The 26,117-nt window shown below is 42.7% G+C and overlaps 1 protein-coding gene across 6 annotated transcripts; it reads right to left on the bottom strand.

Annotated features, from left to right (window-relative positions):
* Positions 1-460: 460 nt before the first annotated feature.
* On the bottom strand, positions 461-26,117 carry LOC120035912 (transmembrane protein 87A-like). 6 transcript variants are annotated; one of them, XM_038982379.1, is made up of 16 exons: positions 25,938-26,117; positions 25,179-25,236; positions 24,544-24,641; positions 24,116-24,232; positions 22,820-22,867; positions 21,269-21,325; positions 15,231-15,381; positions 14,856-14,917; positions 5,656-5,839; positions 5,330-5,429; positions 2,696-2,789; positions 2,201-2,381; positions 1,939-1,997; positions 1,669-1,696; positions 1,349-1,448; positions 461-786 (listed from the first exon to the last, which is right to left on the bottom strand). In XM_038982379.1, the coding sequence occupies exons 1-16, from the start codon at positions 26,040-26,042 to the stop codon at positions 696-698; spliced, it is 1,533 nt and encodes a 510-aa protein (XP_038838307.1). In that variant the 5' UTR covers positions 26,043-26,117; the 3' UTR covers positions 461-695. The 6 variants fall into 6 exon arrangements, with proteins under 6 accessions (XP_038838307.1, XP_038838311.1, XP_038838312.1 ...); XM_038982381.1 differs by having other exon boundaries at positions 674-786; positions 1,301-1,448; XM_038982383.1 differs by lacking the exon at positions 25,179-25,236 and having other exon boundaries at positions 25,938-26,116.

The raw sequence follows: 26,117 nt of genomic DNA, 5'->3' as shown, positions 1-26,117 counted from the left end.
AGAGAGAGCTCGGCCTGCTAGTTTACCTCAGAGAGAGAGAGAGCTCGGCCTGCTAGTTTACCTCAGAGAGAGAGAGCTCGGCCTGCTAGTTTACCTCAGAGAGAGAGAGAGCTCGGCCTGCTAGTTTACCTCAGAGAGAGAGAGAGCTCGGCCTGCTAGTTTACCTCAGAGAGAGAGAGCTCGGCCTGCTAGTTTACCTCAGAGAGAGAGAGCTCGGCCTGCTAGTTTACCTCAGAGAGAGAGAGCTCGGCCTGCTAGTTTACCTCAGAGAGAGAGAGCTCGGCCTGCTAGTTTACCTCAGAGAGAGAGAGCTCGGCCTGCTAGTTTACCTCAGAGAGAGAGAGAGCTCGGCCTGCTAGTTTACCTCAGAGAGAGAGAGAGCTCGGCCTGCTAGTTTACCTCAGAGAGAGAGAGAGCTCGGCCTGCTAGTTTACCTCAGAGAGAGAGAGAGCTCGGCCTGCTAGTTTACCTCAGAGAGAGAGAGAGAGCTCGGCCTGCTAGTTTACCTCAGAGAGAGAGAGAGCTCGGCCTGCTAGTTTACCTCAGAGAGAGAGAGCTCGACTGGAACTGACCCCGGCCCTGCTCGACTGGAACTGACCCCGGCCCTGCTAGCCTGGAATTGACCCCGGCCCTGCTAGAGATCCCTATTGTCATATATTATATCAATACAGCAGGAAATCCTAACGTTAAACTGGTTAAAGTCTTTCACCAAAGGCTTCATTCAGCATGGGCTCCTTGGCTTCATCCTCATCATCGTCTTCATCGATCAGAGGGGAATGGGAGAACCTGCGAGAACACAATACAGCCTCAGACAGGTGCTATATACTATTGTATATATATATATGTTACTACACAGTTACTATTGTGTGTGTATATATATATATATATATATATATATATATATATATATATATGTTACTACACTGTTACTATTGTGTATATATATATATATGTTACTACACTGTTACTATTGTATATGTATATATATATATGTTACTACACTGTTACTATTGTGTATATATATATATATGTTACTACACTGTTACTATTGTATATGTATATATATATGTTACTACACTGTTACTATTGTATATATATATATATATATGTTACTACACTGTTACTATTGTGTGTGTGTGTATGTATATATATATATACACACATATGTTACTACACTGTTACTATTGTATATATATATGTTACTACACTGTTACTATTGTGTGTGTGTGTGTATGTATATATATATATGTTACTATTGTATATGTATATATTATTAGTGTTATTACAAATGACCTCTGACCTCTATGAAAATATTAGGCAGGTACATAGTCTGTTAAAAACTGTTGACCTCTGTTGGCGGAGGGTCGTAGCAACACCATGATGACCAGGAGGATGGTGGAGAAGAGGAGGCGCCAGAACGCATCGTCCACCCACAGGTCCCTCCAACCCTGAGACACAGGGGACAGAGACACAATGTATTAAAACACAAGTGGACATTCTGGTAAAACGACATTGGAGGTGGCTTATGGTAGAGAAATTAACATAAAACATTTTAGCAACAGCTCTGGTGGACAGTACTGCAGTCAGCATGCCAATTGCACGCTCCCTCAAAACTTGAGACATCTGTGGCTTTGTGTTGTGTGACAAAACTGCACATTTTAGAGTGACCTTTTATTGTCCCCAGCACAAGGTGCACCTGTGTAATGATCATGATGTTTAATCAGCTTCTTGATATACCACACCCGTCAGGTGGACGTATTATCTTGGTAAAAGGGGAAATGCTCATTAACAGGGATGTAAACCTGTTTCTAGACAACATTTATAGAGAAATAAGAGTTTTTGTGCCTATGGAACATTTTCTGGGATCTTTTATTTCAGCTCATGGGAAACATGGGACCGACACTTTATTTTTGTTCAGTGTAAAATCTACCAACTCACGGTCTGGCAGTCGACCAGCTTAAACACTTTGGTCGTCCAGATGATGAAGATAATAGAAGCTACGGGAACAAAACAAAGTGAAAAGTTAAGTTATTTTATTAATTTATCCTTTGTTTATTCAATAAGTCAATATTGAGATTACAGAAACAATTTTTTTCAAGTAAGTACCTGAGTAAAACAAAATTAAAATCAAATTTTAAAAAGATGTGCCTTTCATAGTATAGTGACATTAAAAGCATCCATAAATATTCCTTCAACTCACCCAGAACAGAGAAGATGAGTGTGTTGGTGAAATGCTGATACAGAGACAGCTTCACCACGTTCCTACGCAGCTTCAGGAGACGAGTGGTCTGGGACAAGCTTATGAAGATCCACCACATCACACAGAAGTCAATGAGGGAGAGACTCAGGTTAGCCACCAGGGCTACGGTCCCATAGAAACCCTGAGGAGACAGAGAGAGAGAGAAAGAAAAAAAGAGAGAGAGAGAGAGAGAGCGAGAGAAAGAGAGAGAGAGAGACCGAGAGAGAAAAAGAGAGACAGAGAGCGAGAGAAAGAGAGAGAGAGAAAGAGACAGAAAAAGAGAGAGAGAAAAAAAGAGAGAAAAAGAGAGAGAGAGAAAAAAAAGAGAGAAAAAGAGAGAGAGAGAGAGAGACAGTTCAAAGTGTGAGAGACAGAGATGCATCCACAAACTTCACAAGGTGTCTCAAAGTGATATAGATGAGAAGTGTAGTGATTATCCAAACTGTAGCTACTCACTCCTGTGACGCGCAGCACTCCCTCCACAGAGGAGAAGAGCAGGTAGAGCAGGCCTACTGCTGCTAGCCGGTGGACTGTGGTGCCCAGCCTGGGTCTGTCAGAGACAGAGCAGGAAAACAAGGGGAAATCAGGGCCTGTACTCACAAAACAGTCTCAGAGTACAGATCTAGGATCAGCTTCCCCCCCCTTTAATTTTTTTTTTTAGATCATACTGAAAAAGATGGGGGTCTGATCCTAGATCGGCGCTCTTACTCTGAGACGCGTTGTGAATACGGGCCCAGATGTTGTGGTCAAAGCCAGGCCATAAAACCAGGGCGTTGGTGTGTGTGTGTGTGTGTGTGTGTGTGTTTGGGCTTTTATTAGTATCCTCATGGGTACCGGAAATCCCCAAAAGTCCCCACAAGGATAGTAAAACCTATGCTGTGTGTGTATGTGTGTGTGTGTGTGTGTGTGTGTGTGTGTGTGTGTGTGTGTGTGTGTCACAACTCCTTGTACATGAAAACACTGTACAAGATTGTAGTGTGAGAGTAGGTGATTCCTCCATTGATACCATACAGTCAGTAGGTGATGGACAACGACAGCAGTTCAGCTCTGAACCCATAGAATAGTGTATTCATAGTCGGTACAGTATTCACAGTCGGTACAGTATTCATAGTCGGTACAGTATTCACAGTCGGTACAGTATTCACAGTCGGTACAGTATTCACAGTCGGTACAGTATTCATAGTCGGTACAGTATTCATTACAGTATTCAGTCGGTACAGTATTCACAGTCGGTACAGTATTCACAGTCGGTACAGTATTCATAGTCGGTACAGTATTCACAGTCGGTACAGTATTCACAGTCGGTACAGTATTCAGTCGGTACAGTATTCACAGTCGGTACACTATTCATAGTCAGTACACTATTCATAGTCGGTACAGTATTCAGTACAGTATTCAGTACAGTATTCATAGTCGGTACAGTATTCAGTACAGTATTCATAGTCGGTACAGTATTCAGTACAGTATTCAGTACAGTATTCATAGTCGGTACAGTATTCATAGTCGGTACAGTATTCATAGTCGGTACAGTATTCACAGTCGGTACAGTATTCACAGTCGGTACAGTATTCACAGTCGGTACAGTATTCACAGTCGGTACAGTATTCATAGTCGGTACAGTATTCATAGTCAGTACACTATTCATAGTCGGTACAGTATTCATAGTCGGTACAGTATTCATAGTCGGTACAGTATTCATAGTTGGTACAGTATTCATAGTCGGTACAGTATTCATAGTCAGTACAGTATTCATAGTCAGTACAGTATTCAGTACAGTATTCATAGTTGGTACAGTATTCACAGTCGGTACACTATTCATAGTCAGTACACTATTCATAGTCAGTACAGTATTCAGTACAGTATTCATAGTCAGTACAGTATTCAGTACAGTATTCATAGTCAGTACAGTATTCATAGTCGGTACAGTATTCACAGTCGGTACAGTATTCACAGTCGGTACACTATTCATAGTCAGTACACTATTCAGTCAGTACAGTATTCATAGTCGGTACAGTATTCAGTACAGTATTCATAGTCGGTACAGTATTCAGTCAGTACAGTATTCAGTACAGTATTCATAGTCAGTACAGTATTCATAGTCGGTACAGTATTCATAGTCAGTACAGTATTCAGTACAGTATTCATAGTCAGTACAGTATTCATAGTCAGTACAGTATTCATAGTCGGTACAGTATTCATAGTCGGTACAGTATTCATAGTCAGTACAGTATTCAGTACAGTATTCATAGTCAGTACAGTATTCAGTACAGTATTCATAGTCAGTACAGTATTCAGTACAGTATTCATAGTCAGTACAGTATTCAGTACAGTATTCAGTACAGTATTCATAGTCAGTACAGTATTCACAGTCAGTACAGTATTCAGTCAGTACAGTATTCAGTCAGTACAGTATTCATAGTCAGTACAGTATTCAGTCAGTACAGTATTCATAGTCAGTACAGTATTCAGTCAGTACAGTATTCAGTCAGTACAGTATTCATAGTCGGTACAGTATTCATAGTCGGTACAGTATTCATAGTCAGTACAGTATTCATAGTCAGTACAGTATTCATAGTCGGTACAGTATTCAGTACAGTATTCATAGTCAGTACAGTATTCAGTACAGTATTCATAGTCAGTACAGTATTCAGTACAGTATTCATAGTCAGTACAGTATTCAGTACAGTATTCATAGTCAGTACAGTATTCACAGTCAGTACAGTATTCAGTCAGTACAGTATTCATAGTCAGTACAGTATTCAGTCAGTACAGTATTCATAGTCAGTACAGTATTCACAGTCAGTACAGTATTCAGTCAGTACAGTATTCAGTCAGTACAGTATTCATAGTCAGTACAGTATTCATAGTCAGTACAGTATTCATAGTCAGTACAGTATTCATATTGTACGCGTTCCAAATGGCACTCTATTCCTTTAAACATAGTGCACTACTTTTGACTGGAGCCCTGTGGCACCCTTAGTCCCCTTTTTTAATAGTGCACTAGGGCCCACAGGGCTCCAGTCAAAAGTAGTGCACTATTAAAAAAGGGGACTAAGGGTGCCATTTGGGACAGGTACGGGACGAACTCACTTGACGATGCCGTAGCCCAGACTGACTATGAGCACTAGGATCCGAGCCAGAGATCTCTTCAGAGCAGACAGCAACTCGGCAAAGATTACAGCACCTTGGACTGTGGAGGGAAAACATTTTAAAAACATTTTTAAAACAATTTAAACCCTCCCCCCAAAAAGTAGATGTGAGTTGGAAGTAAATTTACACATTTTACAAAAAGAGAAAGACCATGATGCAGTTCTCCTTTAAATCAAAATCAACCAATCAATCGACATACCAAACTAAAACGAAAAGAAAAAAAAACTGACAGTGCATTTCAAAATAAGAGCGTGGATTTAACCGACCGTAGTCTCCTCTGTAGCGGATGCTCTGGTACTTGGAGTAGAAGACTGCTTTCTCCAGCATGCCCAGGATGATCACTCCTCCGATCCAGAACTGGATCCTCAACAGATCCTTCCAGTAACAGGCCGACCAGAAGAGCCAGAGCGCCCCGAAGAATACATACACTATACACATCACCATGTAGAACTGTAGAAGAACAAACACATCACCATGTAGAACTATAGAACAAACACATCACCATGTAGAACTGTAGAAGAACAAACACATCACCATGTAGAACTATAGAACAAACACATCACCATGTAGAACTATAGAACAAACACATCACCATGTAGAACTATAGAACAAACACATCACTATGTAGAACTATAGAACAAACACATCACTATGTAGAACTATAGAACAAACACATCACTATGTAGAACTATAGAACAAACACATCACTATGTAGAACTATAGAACAAACACATCACCATGTAGAACTATAGAACAAACACATCACTATGTAGAACTATAGAACAAACACATCACTATGTAGAACTATAGAACAAACACATCACCATGTAGAACTATAGAACAAACACATCACTATGAAGAACTATAGAACAAACACATCACTATGTAGAACTATAGAACAAACACATCACTATGTAGAACTATAGAACATACACATCACTATGTAGAACTATAGAACATACACATCACTATGTAGAACTATAGAACATACACATCACTATGTAGAACTACAGAACAAACACATCACTATGTAGAACTGTAGAACATACACATCACCATGTAGAACTATAGAACAAACACATCACCATGTAGAACTATAGAACAAACACATCACTATGTAGAACTACAGAACAAACACATCACTATGTAGAACTATAGAACAAACACATCACTATGTAGAACTATAGAACAAACACATCACCATGTAGAACTATAGAACAAACACATCACCATGTAGAACTGTAGAAGAACAAACACATCACCATGTAGAACTATAGAACAAACACATCACTATGTAGAACTACAGAACAAACACATCACTATGTAGAACTATAGAACAAACACATCACTATGTAGAACTATAGAACAAACACATCACCATGTAGAACTATAGAACAAACACATCACCATGTAAAACTATAGAACAAACACATCACCATGTAAAACTATAGAACAAACACATCACCATGTAGAACAAACACATCACCATGTAGAACTATAGAACAAACACATCACCATGTAGAACTATAGAACAAACACATCACTATGAAGAACTATAGAACAAACACATCACTATGTAGAACTATAGAACAAACACATCACTATGTAGAACTATAGAACAAACACATCACCATGTAGAACTATAGAACATACACATCACCATGTAGAACTATAGAACAAACACATCACCATGTAGAACTGTAGAAGAACAAACACATCACCATGTAGAACTGTAGAAGAACAAACACATCACCATGTAGAACTATAGAACAAACACATCACTATGTAGAACTGTAGAACAAACACATCACCATGTAGAACTATAGAACAAACACATCATCATGTAGAACTATAGAACAAACACATCACCATGTAGAACTATAGAACAAACACATCACCATGTAGAACAAACACATCACCATGTAGAACTATAGAACAAACACATCACCATGTAGAACAAACGCATCACCATGTAGAACTATAGAACAAACACATCACCATGTAGAACTATAGAACAAACACATCACCATGTAGAACTATAGAACATACACATCACCATGTAGAACTGTAGAAGAACAAACACATCACCATGTAGAACTATAGAACAAACACATCACTATGTAGAACTGTAGAACAAACACATCACCATGTAGAACTATAGAACAAACACATCATCATGTAGAACTATAGAACAAACACATCACCATGTAGAACTATAGAACAAACACATCACCATGTAGAACAAACACATCACCATGTAGAACTATAGAACAAACACATCACCATGTATAACAAACGCATCACCATGTAGAACTATAGAACAAACACATCACCATGTAGAACTATAGAACAAACACATCACCATGTAGAACTGTAGAAGAACAAACACATCCCCATGTAGAACATAGATATACACATCACCATGTAGAACTATAGAACATTCACTATACACATCACCATGTAGAACATAGATATACACATCACCATGTAGAACTGTAGAACATTCACTATACACATCACCATGTAGAACTGTAGAACATTCACTATACACATCACCATGTAGAACATACACATCACCATGTAGAACATTCAATATACACATTACTAGGTAGAACTGGGGAACACACACCCACACGTCAGAGAGGCAGGTATAGGAAGAAACAGAGCAGCTGTTTCGGACATTGAAACATGACATCATAACATACCGTCTTAACTGACGAATACCATCATAATATACCACACAAACTAATAGATACCACCATAATATACCACCCTAACACACACCACCATAATATACCATCCTAACACGTACCATCATAATATACCATCCTAACACATACCATCATAATATACCGTCCTAACACATTCCACCATAATATACCATCCTAACACATACCACCATAATATACCATCCTAACACATACCATCATAATATACCGTCCTAACACATTCCACCATAATATACCATCCTAACACATTCCACCATAATATACCATCCTAACACATACCATCATAATATACCATCCTAACACATTCCACCATAATATACCATCCTAACACATTCCACCATAATATACCATCCTAACACATTCCACCATAATATACCATCCTAACACATACCATCATAATATACCATCTTAACACATACCACCATAATATACCATCCTAACACATTCCACCATAATATACCATCCTAACACATTCCACCATAATATACCATCCTAACACATACCACCATAATATACCATCCTAACACATACCATCATAATATACCATCCTAACACATTCCACCATAATATACCATCCTAACACATTCCACCATAATATACCATCCTAACACATACCACCATAATATACCATCCTAACACGTACCATCATAATATACCATCCTACCTAACACATACCATCATAATATACCATCCTAACACATACCACCATAATATACCATCCTAACACGTACCATCATAATATACCATCCTAACACATTCCACCATAATATACCATCCTAACACATTCCACCCTAACACATACCACCATAATATACCATCCTACCCAACACATTCCACCATAATATACCATCCTAACACATTCCACCATAATATACCGTCCTAACACATTCCACCATAATATACCATCCTAACACGTACCATCATAATATACCATCCTAACACATACCATCATAATTTACCATCCTAACACATTCCACCACAATATACCATCCTAACACATTCCACCATAATATACCATCCTAACACATACCACCATAATATACCATCCTAACACATACCACCATAACATACCATCCTAACACATACCACCATAATATACCATCCTACCTAACACATACCATCATAATATACCATCCTACCCAACACATTCCACCATAATATACCATCCTAACACATACCACCATAATATACCGTCCTAACACATACCATCATAATATACCATCCTACCCAACACATTCCACCATAATATACCATCCTAACACATTCCACCATAATATACCATCCTAACACATACCATCATAATATACCATCCTAACACATACCACCATAATATACCATCCTAACACATTCCACCATAATATACCATCCTAACACATTCCACCATAATATACCATCCTAACACATACCACCATAATATACCATCCTAACACGTAACATCATAATATACCATCCTACCTAACACATACCATCATAATATACCATCCTAACACATACCACCATAATATACCATCCTAACACGTACCATCATAATATACCATCCTAACACATTCCACCATAATATACCATCCTAACACATTCCACCCTAACACATACCACCATAATATACCATCCTACCCAACACATTCCACCATAATATACCATCCTAACACATTCCACCATAATATACCGTCCTAACACATTCCACCATAATATACCATCCTAACACGTACCATCATAATATACCATCCTAACACATACCATCATAATTTACCATCCTAACACATTCCACCACAATATACCATCCTAACACATTCCACCATAATATACCATCCTAACACATACCACCATAATATACCATCCTAACACATACCACCATAACATACCATCCTAACACATACCACCATAATATACCATCCTACCTAACACATACCATCATAATATACCATCCTACCCAACACATTCCACCATAATATACCATCCTAACACATACCATCATAATATACCACCCTAACACATTCCACCATAATATACCATCCTAACACATACTATCATAATATACCATCCTAACACATACCACCATAATATACCATCCTAACACATACCATCATAATATACCATCCTACCCAACACATTCCACCATAATATACCATCCTACCCAACACATTCCATCATAATATACCATCCTAACACGTACCATCATAATATACCATCCTAACACATACCACCATAATATACCATCCTAACACATACCACCATAATATACCATCCTAACACATACCACCATAATATACCACCCTAACACATTCCACCATAATATACCATCCTAACACATACCACCATAATATACCATCCTAACACATACCACCATAATATACCATCCTACCTAACACATACCATCATAATATACCATCCTACCCAACACATTCCACCATAATATACCATCCTAACACATTCCACCATAATATACCGTCCAAACACATTCCACCATAATATACCATCCTAACACATACCACCATAATATACCATCCTAACACATACCACCATAATATACCATCCTACCTAACACATACCATCATAATATACCATCCTACCCAACACATACCACCATAATATACCATCCTAACACATTCCACCATAATATACCGTCTTAACTGACGAATACCACCATAATATACCACCCTAACACATACCACCATAATATACCATCCTACCTAACACATACCATCATAATATACCATCCTACCCAACACATTCCACCATAATATACCATCCTAACACATACCACCATAATATACCACCCTAACACATTCCACCATAATATACCATCCTAACACATACCACCATAATATACCATCCTAACACATACCACCATAATATACCATCCTACCTAACACATACCATCATAATATACCATCCTACCCAACACATTCCACCATAATATACCATCCTAACACATTCCACCATAATATACCGTCCAAACACATTCCACCATAATATACCATCCTAACACATACCACCATAATATACCATCCTAACACATACCACCATAATATACCATCCTACCTAACACATACCATCATAATATACCATCCTACCCAACACATACCACCATAATATACCATCCTAACACATTCCACCATAATATACCGTCTTAACTGACGAATACCACCATAATATACCACCCTAACACATACCACCATAATATACCATCCTACCTAACACATACCATCATAATATACCATCCTACCCAACACATTCCACCATAATATACCATCCTAACACATTCCACCATAATATACCGTCCTAACACATTCCACCATAATATACCATCCTAACACATTCCACCATAATATACCATCCTAACACATTCCACCATAATATACCATCCTACCTAACACATACCATCATAATATACCATCCTACCCAACACATTCCACCATAATATACCATCCTAACACATTCCACCATAATATACCGTCCTAACACATTCCACCATAATATACCATCCTAACACATTCCACCATAATATACCATCCTAACACATACCATCATAATATACCATCCTAACACATACCACCATAATATACCATCCTACCCAACACATACCATCATAATATACCATCCTACCTAACACATACCATCATAATATACCATCCTACCTAACACATTCCACCATAATATACCATCCTAACACATTCCACCATAATATACCGTCCAAACACATTCCACCATAATATACCATCCTAACACATACCACCATAATATACCATCCTAACACATACCACCATAATATACCATCCTACCTAACACATACCATCATAATATACCATCCTACCCAACACATACCACCATAATATACCATCCTAACACATTCCACCATAATATACCGTCTTAACTGACGAATACCACCATAATATACCACCCTAACACATACCACCATAATATACCATCCTACCTAACACATACCATCATAATATACCATCCTACCCAACACATTCCACCATAATATACCATCCTAACACATTCCACCATAATATACCGTCCTAACACATTCCACCATAATATACCATCCTAACACATTCCACCATAATATACCATCCTAACACATTCCACCATAATATACCATCCTACCTAACACATACCATCATAATATACCATCCTACCCAACACATTCCACCATAATATACCATCCTAACACATTCCACCATAATATACCGTCCTAACACATTCCACCATAATATACCATCCTAACACATTCCACCATAATATACCATCCTAACACATACCATCATAATATACCATCCTAACACATACCACCATAATATACCATCCTACCCAACACATACCATCATAATATACCATCCTACCTAACACATACCATCATAATATACCATCCTACCTAACACATACCATCATAATATACCATCCTACCTAACACATACCATCATAATATACCATCCTACCTAACACATACCATCATAATATACCATCCTACCCAACACATACCACCATAATATACCGTCCTAACACGTACCATCATAATATACCATCATAATATACCATCCTAACACGTACCATCATAATATACCATCCTAACACGTACCATCATAATATACCACACTAACTAATACATATCATAATATACCATCCTAACATTTACCATCATAATATACCACACTAACTAATACATATCATAATATACCATCCTAACATTTACCATCATAATATACCATCCTAACTAACACATATCATAATATACCATCCTAACTAACACATATCATAACACATATCATAATATACCATCCTAACTAACACATATCATAACACATATCATAATATACCATCCTAACTAACACATATCATAATATACCATCCTAACTAACAAATAACATCATAATATACCATCCTAACTAACACATATCATAACACATATCATAATATACCATCCTAACTAACACATAACATCATAATATACCATCCTAACTAATACATACCATCATAATATACCATCCTAACTAACACATACCATCATAATATACCATCCTGACTAACACATATCATAACACATACCATCATAATATATCATCCTAACTAATACATACCATCCTAGCATGTACCATCATAATATACCATCCTAACTAACACATACCATCCAAATATACCATTAATATATGCCATCATAATATACCATCCTAACTAATACATACCATCCTAACATGTACCATCATAATATACCATCCTAACTAACACATACCATCAAAATATACCATCCTAACATGTACCATCATAATATACCATCCTAACTAACACATACCATCAAAATATACCATCATAATATACCATCCTAACTAACACATACCATCAAAATATACCATCATAATATACCATCCTAACTAACACATACCATCAAAATATACCATCATAATATACCATCCTAACTAACACATACCATCAAAATATACCATCATAATATACCATCCTAACTAACACATACCATCAAAATATACCATCATAATATACCATCCTAACTAACACATACCATCAAAATATACCATCATAATATACCATCCTAACTAACACATACCATCAAAATATACCATCATAATATACCATCCTAACTAACACATACCATCAAAATATACCATCATAATATACCATCCTAACTAACACATACCATCAAAATATACCATCATAATATACCATCCTAACTAACACATACCATCAAAATATACCATCATAATATACCATCCTAACTAACACATACCATCAAAATATACCATCATAATATACCATCATAACTAACACATACCATCAAAATATACCATCATAATATACCATCATAACTAACATGTACCATTATAATATGCCATCCTAACTAACATGTACCATCATAATATACCATCATAACTAACATGTACCATTATAATATGCCATCCTAACTAACATGTACCATCATAATATGCCATCCTAACTAACATGTACCATCATAATACACCATCCTAACTAACATGTACCATCATAATATACCATCCTAACTAACATGTACCATCATAATATACCATCCTAACTAACATGTACCATCATAATACAGAGCCTTCAGAAAGTATTCACACCCCTTGACTTTCTACACATGTTGTTGTGTTGCAGTCTGAATGGATTACATTGAGATTGTGTGTCACTGTCCCAAACACACAATACCCCAAACTAGAATTATGTTTTAGTGTGAATTCAGCTACTTCAGCATCCCTGCATGTTGTACATATGACCCTGACCCTAGACCTGACCCTAGACCTGGACCTAGACCTGACCCTAGACCTGGCCCTAGACCTGACCCTAGACCTGGCACTAGACCTGACACTAGACCTAGACCTGACCCTAGACCTGACACTGACCCTAGACCTGGCCCTAGACCTGGCCCTAGACCTGGCCCTAGACTTGGCCCTAGACCTGGCCCTGACCCTAGACCTGACACTAGACCTGGCCCTAGACCTGGCCCTAGACCTGGCCCTAGACCTGACACTGACACTAGACCTGGCCCTAGACCTGGCCCTAGACCTGGCCCTGGACCTGACCCTGGACCTGACCCTGGACCTGACACAGTATACATTCTCCTGTTGTTTTATGTCTCTCTTATTTCCTGTGTATTTTTTTCTCCCAGTTACACTATTTTGATACTGAATACTGCACTGTTGGGACGGACTTGCAAGCTAAGCATTTCACTGTACTTGTGCATGAGACGAATACAACTAGAAACACACCATCATAAGAGGCCAGTCTGCAGGGGAGGAGTATTCACGAGGTCCCTTCATCTCCACGGTCACTGTGAATACACAGACAGGCAGTCAGACACAGGCAGTCACAGACAGGCAGTCAGACAGGCAGTCAGACAGGCAGTCAGACAGGCAGTCAGAGACAGGCAGTCAGAGACAAGTAGTCAGACACAGACAGGCAGGCAGACACAGACAGACACAGGCAGACACAGACAGGCAGGCAGACACAGGCAGTCAGAGACAGGTAGCCAGAGACAGGCAGTCAGACAACGTTAATTTCTCATTGCTCTGCAGACAGTGGGGCACTTCAATGATGAAGCACTAAGTCAAAGGTCTATGTTCATATTAAACGGTAATACTGACTGATAAAGGCCAGGTTTCCCGGGACATCATTAGTCTCCTCCTCCTCTGCTCCAGGGCGCCCCCCGCTGGCATCTCCACGCTGCTGCGGCTGCACCTTCACTATAAACAGGTAGGGGCTGTCGAACCACGCCTTGGCCACCGCACCTATATCCTTCAGGGGGACACATGACAAGACGCTTCGAACACATCCCAAATAGCACTCTGTTCCCTATTTAGACAACGGTGAAAAAAAGTACCCAATTGTCATACTTGAGAAAAAGATACCTTAATATAGAATGACTCAAGTAAAAGTGAGTCACCATACGGACACGCCTGGTACACAAATGGATGACGTCGAGTGTGGAGTAAAAGTATTTAGTTTTAAATATATTTAAGTATCAAAAGGAAATGTAATTGCTCAAATATACGTAAGTATCAAAAGTAAAAAAGTATAAATCATTTAAAATTCCTTATATTAGGCAAAGCAGATGGCACAATTTTCTTGTTTTGTTTAATATATGGATAGGAAGGGGCATGCTCCAACACTCAGACATGTGTTTAGTGAGTCGTCCAGATCAGAGGCAGTAGGGAGGACCAGGGATGTTCTCTGTTTAGTGAGTCGTCCAGATCTGAGGCAGTAGGGAGGACCAGGGATGTTCTCTGTTTAGTGAGTCTTCCAGATCAGAGGCAGTAGGGAGGACCAGGGATGTTCTCTGTTTAGTGAGTCCTCCAGATCTGAGGCAGTAGGGAGGACCAGGGATGTTCTCTGTTTAGTGAGTCGTCCAGATCAGAGGCAGTAGGGAGGACCAGGGATGTTCTCTGTTTAGTGAGTCCACCAGATCAGAGGCAGTAGGGAGGACCAGGGATGTTCTCTGTTTAGTGAGTCCTCCAGATCAGAGGCAGTAGGGAGGACCAGGGATGTTCTCTGTTTAGTGAGTCGTCCAGATCAGAGGCAGTAGGGAGGACCAGGGATGTTCTCTGTTTAGTGAGTCCTCCAGATCAGAGGCAGTAGGGAGGACCAGGGATGTTCTCTGTTTAGTGAGTCCTCCAGATCTGAGGCAGTAGGGAGGACCAGGGATGTTCTCTGTTTAGTGAGTCTTCCAGATCAGAGGCAGTAGGGAGGACCAGGGATGTTCTCTGTTTAGTGAGTCCTCCAGATCTGAGGCAGTAGGGAGGACCAGGGATGTTCTCTGTTTAGTGAGTCGTCCAGATCAGAGGCAGTAGGGAGGACCAGGGATGTTCTCTGTTTAGTGAGTCCACCAGATCAGAGGCAGTAGGGAGGACCAGGGATGTTCTCTGTTTAGTGAGTCCTCCAGATCAGAGGCAGTAGGGAGGACCAGGGATGTTCTCTGTTTAGTGAGTCCTCCAGATCAGAGGCAGTAGGGAGGACCAGGGATGTTCTCTGTTTAGTGAGTCGTCCAGATCTGAGGCAGTAGGGAGGACCAGGGATGTTCTCTGTTTAGTGAGTCCACCAGATCTGAGGCAGTAGGGATGACCAGGGATGTTCTCTGTTTAGTGAGTCCTCCAGATCAGAGGCAGTAGGGAGGACCAGGGATGTTCTCTGTTTAGTGAGTCCTCCAGATCAGAGGCAGTAGGGAGGACCAGGGATGTTCTCTGTTTAGTGAGTCGTCCAGATCTGAGGCAGTAGGGAGGACCAGGGATGTTCTCTGTTTAGTGAGTCTTCCAGATCTGAGGCAGTAGGGAGGACCAGGGATGTTCTCTGTTTAGTGAGTCGTCCAGATCTGAGGCAGTAGGGAGGACCAGGGATGTTCTCTGTTTAGTGAGTCCTCCAGATCTGAGGCAGTAGGGAGGACCAGGGATGTTCTCTGTTTAGTGAGTCCACCAGATCTGAGGCAGTAGGGATGACCAGGGATGTTCTCTGTTTAGTGAGTCGTCCAGATCAGAGGCAGTAGGGATGACCAGGGATGTTCTCTGTTTAGTGAGTCGTCCAGATCTGAGGCAGTAGGGATGACCAGGGATGTTCTCTGTTTAGTGAGTCGTCCAGATCAGAGGCAGTAGGGAGGACCAGGGATGTTCTCTGTTTAGTGAGTCGTCCAGATCAGAGGCAGTAGGGATGACCAGGGATGTTCTCTGTTTAGTGAGTCCTCCAGATCTGAGGCAGTAGGGAGGACCAGGGATGTTCTCTGTTTAGTGAGTCCTCCAGATCTGAGGCAGTAGGGAGGACCAGGGATGTTCTCTGTTTAGTGAGTCCACCAGATCTGAGGCAGTAGGGAGGACCAGGGATGTTCTCTGTTTAGTGAGTCGTCCAGATCTGAGGCAGTAGGGAGGACCAGGGATGTTCTCTGTTTAGTGAGTCGTCCAGATCTGAGGCAGTAGGGATGACCAGGGATGTTCTCTGTTTAGTGAGTCGTCCAGATCTGAGGCAGTAGGGAGGACCAGGGATGTTCTCTGTTTAGTGAGTCCACCAGATCTGAGGCAGTAGGGATGACCAGGGATGTTCTCTGTTTAGTGAGTCCTCCAGATCAGAGGCAGTAGGGATGACCAGGGATGTTCTCTGTTTAGTGAGTCGTCCAGATCTGAGGCAGTAGGGATGACCAGGGATGTTCTCTGTTTAGTGAGTCGTCCAGATCAGAGGCAGTAGGGATGACCAGGGATGTTCTCTGTTTAGTGAGTCCTCCAGATCAGAGGCAGTAGGGAGGACCAGGGATGTTCTCTGTTTAGTGAGTCCTCCAGATCTGAGGCAGTAGGGATGACCAGGGATGTTCTCTGTTTAGTGAGTCCTCCAGATCAGAGGCAGTAGGGAGGACCAGGGATGTTCTCTGTTTAGTGAGTCCACCAGATCAGAGGCAGTAGGGATTACCAGGGATGTTCTCTGTTTAGTGAGTCCTCCAGATCTGAGGCAGTAGGGAGGACCAGGGATGTTCTCTGTTTAGTGAGTCCTCCAGATCAGAGGCAGTAGGGAGGACCAGGGATGTTCTCTGTTTAGTGAGTCCACCAGATCAGAGGCAGTAGGGATTACCAGGGATGTTCTCTGTTTAGTGAGTCCACCAGATCAGAGGCAGTAGGGATTACCAGGGATGTTCTCTGTTTAGTGAGTCCTCCAGATCAGAGGCAGTAGGGATTACCAGGGATGTTCTCTGTTTAGTGAGTCCTCCAGATCAGAGGCAGTAGGGATTACCAGGGATGTTCTCTGTTTAGTGAGTCCTCCAGATCAGAGGCTAGAAGGGAGGACCAGGGATGTTCTCTGTTTAGTGAGTCCTCCAGATCAGAGGCAGTAGAGATGACCAGGGATGTTCTCTGTTTAGTGAGTCCTCCAGATCAGAGGCAGTAGGGATGACCAGGGATGTTCTCTGTTTAGTGAGTCCTCCAGATCAGAGGCAGTAGGGATGACCAGGGATGTTCTCTGTTTAGTGAGTCGTCCAGATCAGAGGCAGTAGGGATGACCAGGGATGTTCTCTGTTTAGTGAGTCGTCCAGATCAGAGGCAGTAGGGATGACCAGGGATGTTCTCTGTTTAGTGAGTCCTCCAGATCAGAGGCAGTAGGGATGACCAGGGATGTTCTCTGTTTAGTGAGTCCTCCAGATCAGAGGCAGTAGGGATGACCAGGGATGTTCTCTGTTTAATGAGTCCACCAGATCAGAGGCAGTAGGGATGACCAGGGATGTTCTCTGTTTAGTGAGTCCTCCAGATCAAAGGCAGTAGGGATGACCAGGGATGTTCTCTGTTTAGTGAGTCCTCCAGATCAGAGGCAGTAGGGATGACCAGGGATGTTCTCTGTTTAGTGAGTCCTCCAGATCAGAGGCAGTAGGGAGGACCAGGGATGTTCTCTGTTTAGTGAGTCCTCGAATTCAGAGGCAGTAGGGAGGACCAGGGATGTTCTCTGTTTAGTGAGTCCTCCAGATCAGAGGCAGTAGGGATGACCAGGGATGTTCTCTGTTTAGTGAGTCCTCCAGATCAGAGGCAGTAGGGAGGACCAGGGATGTTCTCTGTTTAGTGAGTCCTCCAGATCAGAGGCAGTAGGGAGGACCAGGGATGTTCTCTGTTTAGTGAGTCCTCCAGATCAGCGGAGGTAGGGATGACCAGGGATGTTCTCTGTTTAGTGAGTCCTCCAGATCAGAGGCAGTAGGGATGACCAGGGATGTTCTCTGTTTAGTGAGTCCTCTAGATCAGAGGCAGTAGGGATGACCAGGGATGTTCTCTGTTTAGTGAGTCCTCCAGATCAGAGGCAGTAGGGAGGACCAGGGATGTTCTCTGTTTAGTGAGTCCTCCAGATCAGAGGCAGTAGGGAGGACCAGGGATGTTCTCTGTGTAGTGAGTCCTCCAGATCAGAGGCAGTAGGGATGACCAGGGATGTTCTCTGTTTAGTGAGTCCTCCAGATCAGAGGCAGTAGGGATGACCAGGGATGTTCTCTGTTTAGTGAGTCCTCCAGATCAGAGGCAGTAGGGATGACCAGGGATGTTCTCTGTTTAGTGAGTCCACCAGATCAGAGGCAGTAGGGAGGACCAGGGATGTTCTCTGTTTAGTGAGTCCTCCAGATCAGAGGCAGTAGGGATGACCAGGGATGTTCTCTGTTTAGTGAGTCCTCCAGATCAGAGGCTAGAAGGGAGGACCAGGGATGTTCTCTGTTTAGTGAGTCCTCCAGATCAGAGGCTAGAAGGGAGGACCAGGGATGTTCTCTGTTTAGTGAGTCCTCCAGATCAGAGGCAGTAGGGATGACCAGGGATGTTCTCTGTTTAGTGAGTCCTCCGAATCAGAGGCAGTAGGGAGGACCAGGGATGTTCTCTGTTCAGTGAGTCCTCCAGATCAGAGGCAGTAGGGAGGACCAGGGATGTTCTCTGTTTAGTGAGTCCTCCAGATCAGAGGCAGTAGGGATGACCAGGGATGTTCTCTGTTTAGTGAGTCCACCAGATCAGAGGCAGTAGGGATGACCAGGGATGTTCTCTGTTTAGTGAGTCCTCCAGATCAGAGGCTAGAAGGGAGGACCAGGGATGTTCTCTGTTTAGTGAGTCCTCCAGATCAGAGGCTAGAAGGGAGGACCAGGGATGTTCTCTGTTTAGTGAGTCCTCCAGATCAGAGGCAGTAGGGATGACCAGGGATGTTCTCTGTTTAGTGAGTCCTCCGAATCAGAGGCAGTAGGGAGGACCAGGGATGTTCTCTGTTTAGTGAGTCCTCCAGATCAGAGGCAGTAGGGATGACCAGGGATGTTCTCTGTTTAGTGAGTCCTCCGAATCAGAGGCAGTAGGGAGGACCAGGGATGTTCTCTGTTCAGTGAGTCCTCCAGATCAGAGGCAGTAGGGAGGACCAGGGATGTTCTCTGTTTAGTGAGTCCTCCAGATCAGAGGCAGTAGGGAGTACCAGGGATGTTCTCTTGATAAGTGTGTGAATTAGACCATTTTCCTGTCCTAGTAAGTACTTTTAAAGGTTTCAGGGGAAATGTATGGGGTAAAATCTACATTATTTCCTTTAGGAATGTAGTGACGTAAAAGTATGTTGTCAAAAATATAAATTATAAAGTACAAATACCTCAAAAAACAACTTAAGTAAAAATACTTTAAAGTACTACATAAGTACTTTACACCACTGTACTTAGTCCACTACTTTTGACCAGGGTCCATATGCTGCCATTTCAGAAGCACACTTTCAATGCAAAACACATTTAGACACAGCCATGACTATGTACAGTGATGATACACACAAAGCCAACAGGCATTTACTCCTGAGGTGCTGACCTGTTGCACCCTCGACAACTACTGTGATTATTATTATTTGACCCTGCTGGTCATTTATGAACATTTGAACATCTTGGCCATGTTCTGTTATAATCTCCACCCGGCACAGCCAGAAGAGGACTGGCCAGCCCTCATAGCCTGGTTCCTCTCTAGGTTTCTTCCTAGGTTTTGGCCTTTCTAGGGAGTTTTTCCTAGCCACCGTGCTTCTACACCTGCATTGTTTGCTGTTTGGGGTTTTAGGCTGGGTTTCTGTACAGCACTTTGAGATATCAGCTGATGTACGAAGGGCTTTATAAATACATTTGATTTGATTTACAGAAATCTTATAACAAAAAACACACTATAAAACAGAGTTCTGATTGGCTTACCGGCTTTTCCAGCCACCCCTGTGGAGCGCTCTGATTGGAAGGCCTGCCTTCCTCACTCTAAACAACAGCAGAGTGACAGTGAGTAGACAGATGTGTTATTAATTTGATTTCAATCACTTTTTTGACAGCACCTCTTGATTTGAACAAAACATTCTCTAAATATTTGCCCACGGTAGAAGTAAAATAAAAAGCATAAATACTTTATTTACATAAGTATTCAGACCCTTTACTATGATACTCAAAATTGAGACTAGAGGTACATCCTGTTTCCATTGATCATCCCTTGAGATGTTTCTACAACTTGATTGGAGTTCACCTGTGGTAAATTCAATTGATTGGACATGATTTGGAAAGACACACACCTGTCTATATAAGGTCCCACAGTTGACAGTGCATGTCAGAGCAAAAACCAAGCCACGAGGTCGAAGGAATTGTCCGTGGAGCTCCGAGGCGGGATTGTGTCGAGGCACAGATCTAGGGAAGGGTACCAAAACATTTCTGCAGCATTGAAGGTCCCCAAGAACATGGTGCCCTCCATCATTCTTAAATGGAAGAAGTTTGGAACCACTAAGAATCTTCCTAGAGCTGGCCGCCCGGCCAAACTGAGCAATCGGGAGAAGGGCCTTGGTCAGGGAGGTGACCAAGAACCTGATGGTCACTGACAGAGTTCCTCTGTGGAGATGGGAGAATCTTCCAGAAGGACAACCATCTCTGCAGCACTCCACCAATCAGGCCTTTATGGTAGATTGGCCAGACAGAAGCCACTCCTCAGTAAAAGGCACATGACAGCCCACTTGGAGTTTGCCAAAAGGCACCTAAAGACTCTCAGACCATGAGATTAAAAGATTTAAAGACTTCATTGTTAAAGACTTCATTGTAGCAGATAGAGGAACGGAGGTACCAAGATGTAACTATTTGGCCTGAATGCAAAGCGTCACGTCTGGAGGAAACCTGGCACCATCCCTACGGTGAAGCATGGTGGTGGCAGCATCATGCGGTGGGGATGTTTTTCAGAGGCAGGGACTGGGAGACTAGTCAGGATTAAGGGAAAGATGAACAGAGCAAAGTACAGAGAGATCCTTGATGAAAACCTGTTCCAGAGCCCTCAGGATCTCAGACTGGGGCGAAGGTTCACCTTCCAACAGGACAACGACCCTAAGCACACAGCCAAGACAACACAGAAGGGGCTTCGGGACAAGTCTCTGAATGAGTGGCCCAGCCAGAGCCCGGACTTGAATCCGATTGAACATCTCTGGAGAGACCTGAAAATAGCTGTGCAGCAACACTTCCCATCCAACCTGACAGAGCTTGAGAGGATCTGCAGAGAAGAATAGGAGAAACTCCCCAAATACAGGTGTGCCAAGCTTGTAGTGTCATATCCAAGAAGACTCGAGGCTGTAATCGCTGCCAAAGGGGCTTCAACAAAGTCCTGAGTGAAGGGTCTGAATACTTTTGTCATTATGGGGTATCATGTGTTATTTTAGAATAAGGCTGTAACATAACAACACTTTTATTTTTTAAATCAAGGTGTCTGAATACACAGTATAATACCTGTGGGCTGATGAGGGGCTGATAGGTGCTGAAGTCTGTGTAGTACACCTGGAAGGAGGAATGGAGGGGGGAGGAATGGAGGGGGGAGGAATGGAGAGGGGGAGGAGGGGAGGAATGGAGAGGGTGAGGAATGGAGAGGGGAGGAATGGAGGGGGGAGGAATGGAGAGGGGGAGGAATGGAGAGGGGGAGGAAGGAAGGAAGGGAGAGGGAGGAATGGAGAGGGGAGGAATGGAGGGGGGAGGAATGGAGAGGGTGAGGAATGGAGAGGGGAGGAATGGAGGGGGGAGGAATGGAGAGGGTGAGGAATGGAGGGGGGAGGAATGGAGGGGGGAGGAATGGAGAGGGGGAGGAATAGAGGAGGGGATGAATAGAGGAGGGGAGGAATGAAGGGGGGAGGAAGGGAGGAGGGGAGGAATGGAGGAGGGGAGGAATGGAGGAGGGAGAAATGGAGAGGGTGAGAAATGGAGAGGGGGAGAAATGGAGAGAGGGAGAAATGGAGAGGGTGAGGAATGGAGAGGGGGAGGAATGGAGGGGGGAGGAATGGAGAGGGGGAGGAATGGAGAGGGGGAGGAATGGAGAGGGGAGGAATGGAGGGGGGAGGAATGGAGAGGAATGGAGAGGGGGAGGAATGAAGGGGGGAGGAATGGAGAGGGTGAGGAATGGAGAGGGGAGGAATGGAGAGGGGAGGAATGGAGAGGGGGAGGAATAGAGGAGGGGATGAATAGAGGAGGGGATGAAGGGGGGAGGAATAAAGAGGGTGAGGAATGGAGAGGGGAGGAATGGAGAGGGGAGGAATGGAGGGGGGAGGAATGGAGAGGGGGAGGAATGGAGAGGGGGAGGAATGGAGGGGGGAGGAATGGAGGGGGGAGGAATGGAGAGGGGGAGGCATAGAGGAGGGGATGAATAGAGGAGGGGATGAATAGAGGAGGGGAGGAATGGAGGGGGGGAGGAATGGAGGAGGGAGAAATGGAGGAGGGAGAAATGGAGAGGGGGAGAAATGGAGAGGGGGAGAAATGGAGAGGGGGAGGAATGGAGAGGGGGAGGAATGGAGAGGGGGAGGAATGGAGAGGGGGAGGAATGGAGAGGGGGAGGAATGGAGAGGGGGAGGAATGGAGAGGGGGAGGAAAGGAGAGGGGGAGGAATGGAGAGGGGGAGGAATGGAGAGGGGGAGGAATGGAGAGGGGAGAAATGGAGAGGGGAGGGGACAGAGATATAATACATCAACCAAGAATTATAAGTCAGTTGTTGGCAACCCCCCCCCCCCCCCAACAACAACAACAGAAGAGATGACCAACCTTGGGTAGAAAAAGAGCTGAGCAGTTGTCAAAGTACATGTATCCCTGGCTGTAGAAGCCATTCCAGTCCTCCTTCAGCATGTGATCCAGACCAAACATAGTCAGTGCCTTGTTGTCCTACAGGTAGAGGGAACAACTCACTGAATGGGCACAACAACAAACAAACAAACAAACAAAGGACAAAACAGGGGGGGGGGGGGCATGTCTCTTCTAATGTAGAAATAATGGTGTCTAATAAATGACAGGCAACACACTATGTTGTGGTCCTGCTAGTACAACATTAATGTGATGGCATCGTTGGATACGTAGTACTGCTTCTCTGTGTGCTATTTGTGGTTCGTGTGCAGGGTTAGGATGAGTCTGCCTGTCAGAATATGGGCAGCAGAGAAGAAGAAGAAGAAGGGGGGAAAAAAGGGGATTGTACTCACTGGAGTATTAAAGACTTTATTGTAGCAGACAGAGGAACGGAGGTACCAACTGATGTTGAAGGCCAGGTTGGAATCACATAAAGCCAAGTCCCCCTGGACTGGAGGAGGAGAGGAGAGTCAATGGCAGAAACACGGGGGAGGGGAGGGGAGGGGATACAATGCACTGCTACTTGTACTACATTCTTATGAAGGTTATATGAAGTGTAATAACTTGTAACGATGGGGAAAGTGTAACGATGGGGAAAGTGTAACGATGGGGAAAGTGTAACGACGGGGAAAGTGTAACGACGGGGAAAGTGTAACGACGGGGAAAGTGTAACGACGGGGAAAGTGTAACGACGGGGAAAGTGTAACGATGGGGAAAGTGTAAGGGCCGTACCAAGTGTTTTGTAGTGAAATGAAGGATACTGGGAGAAACACAGCCATGTGGTCACTATGTTCCCTATACCTTATAGTGCACTATTTTTGACGAGGGAGCAGATAAGGAACAGGGTGACATTTCAAACGAAGCCCATAAGTAAGTTGCACGACAGGACTAACAGGAAAACCCTGTTAACTACAGCCGTCAAAATCAATATTTCTGGTCTGTATGCAAATTATCTTTGTTGTTGTCGTCTTCCAAGGTGTATACTTACATCTCATAAAGATGGTTGTGTTGGCGTACAATGTCTTCCTGAAGACGGCATTTTGTGACTAAGGAAACGAATAGATCAAGTTACCGTGGCAGCAAGCACCTTGGACAACCTCTTATCAATCATGTGACAGTAAGAGAAGGTTTTATGTAAATAGTTGTCATGGTTGTGAAATACAACATCAGACAACGAGCTCGTTGGAATGTTATCAAGCCTTAGTCTTGCTAGCAGTATTATCTCAACTTAAGAAATACGGAAACTAGCTATACGCAATATTATATTCACTACCAGACCTTAGATGAGTGGTCATGAGTTGGAGCAGACGAGCAGGTACACATTATAGTATATATATATATAAATATAAATATATATATATTACAGTATTGTTAGGTTATTGAGGACACAGATGAGTCTTCTCGGCTCAAGGAGTAGCGTTAGTAACAAATAATCTGTGGTAGCTAGCTAGTAGCCTATCTTCCCAGATCGTGTGATGTAATATTGACCGTGAAAACAATCAGACCGGTGTAACGTTAGTACACACACAGGTGTCTGATCGTCGAACACCTTCAGATTACATCTGTCAACCCGGGATTCATTTACTTCCCTGGGCTTGACTGTTGTACTTCAAAAAGCCTGCTGGCTAGGCTAGGCTAGGCTATCTGAGGTTCCTTAGCTACCTACCTGCTGCAGCTGATATTGAAATACGGTCATGTTACAACACGATAACAACACACACAGGACAGTCACGGCGCATGTACTCACTGAGTTGATGTCGACATTCCACAAGGACACTTCTGCCCCGATCCCTGGACGCAAAATTGAAATAAAAAACAACGAACATGACAAAAACACCGTGACATCTGTCATTTTAATTTGTGTACGAAGCAGTTCCGCAGTCAGTTCCGGCCCGGGCTCTGTTTGGTGAGGGAGAGGCTGTACGGA

Source organism: Salvelinus namaycush, unplaced genomic scaffold, assembly GCF_016432855.1.
Source record: "Salvelinus namaycush isolate Seneca unplaced genomic scaffold, SaNama_1.0 Scaffold115, whole genome shotgun sequence".
Classification (NCBI taxonomy): domain Eukaryota; kingdom Metazoa; phylum Chordata; class Actinopteri; order Salmoniformes; family Salmonidae; genus Salvelinus; species Salvelinus namaycush.
Note: the sequence above shows the minus strand (reverse complement) of the source record. Positions and strands in the feature narration are given on the sequence as shown.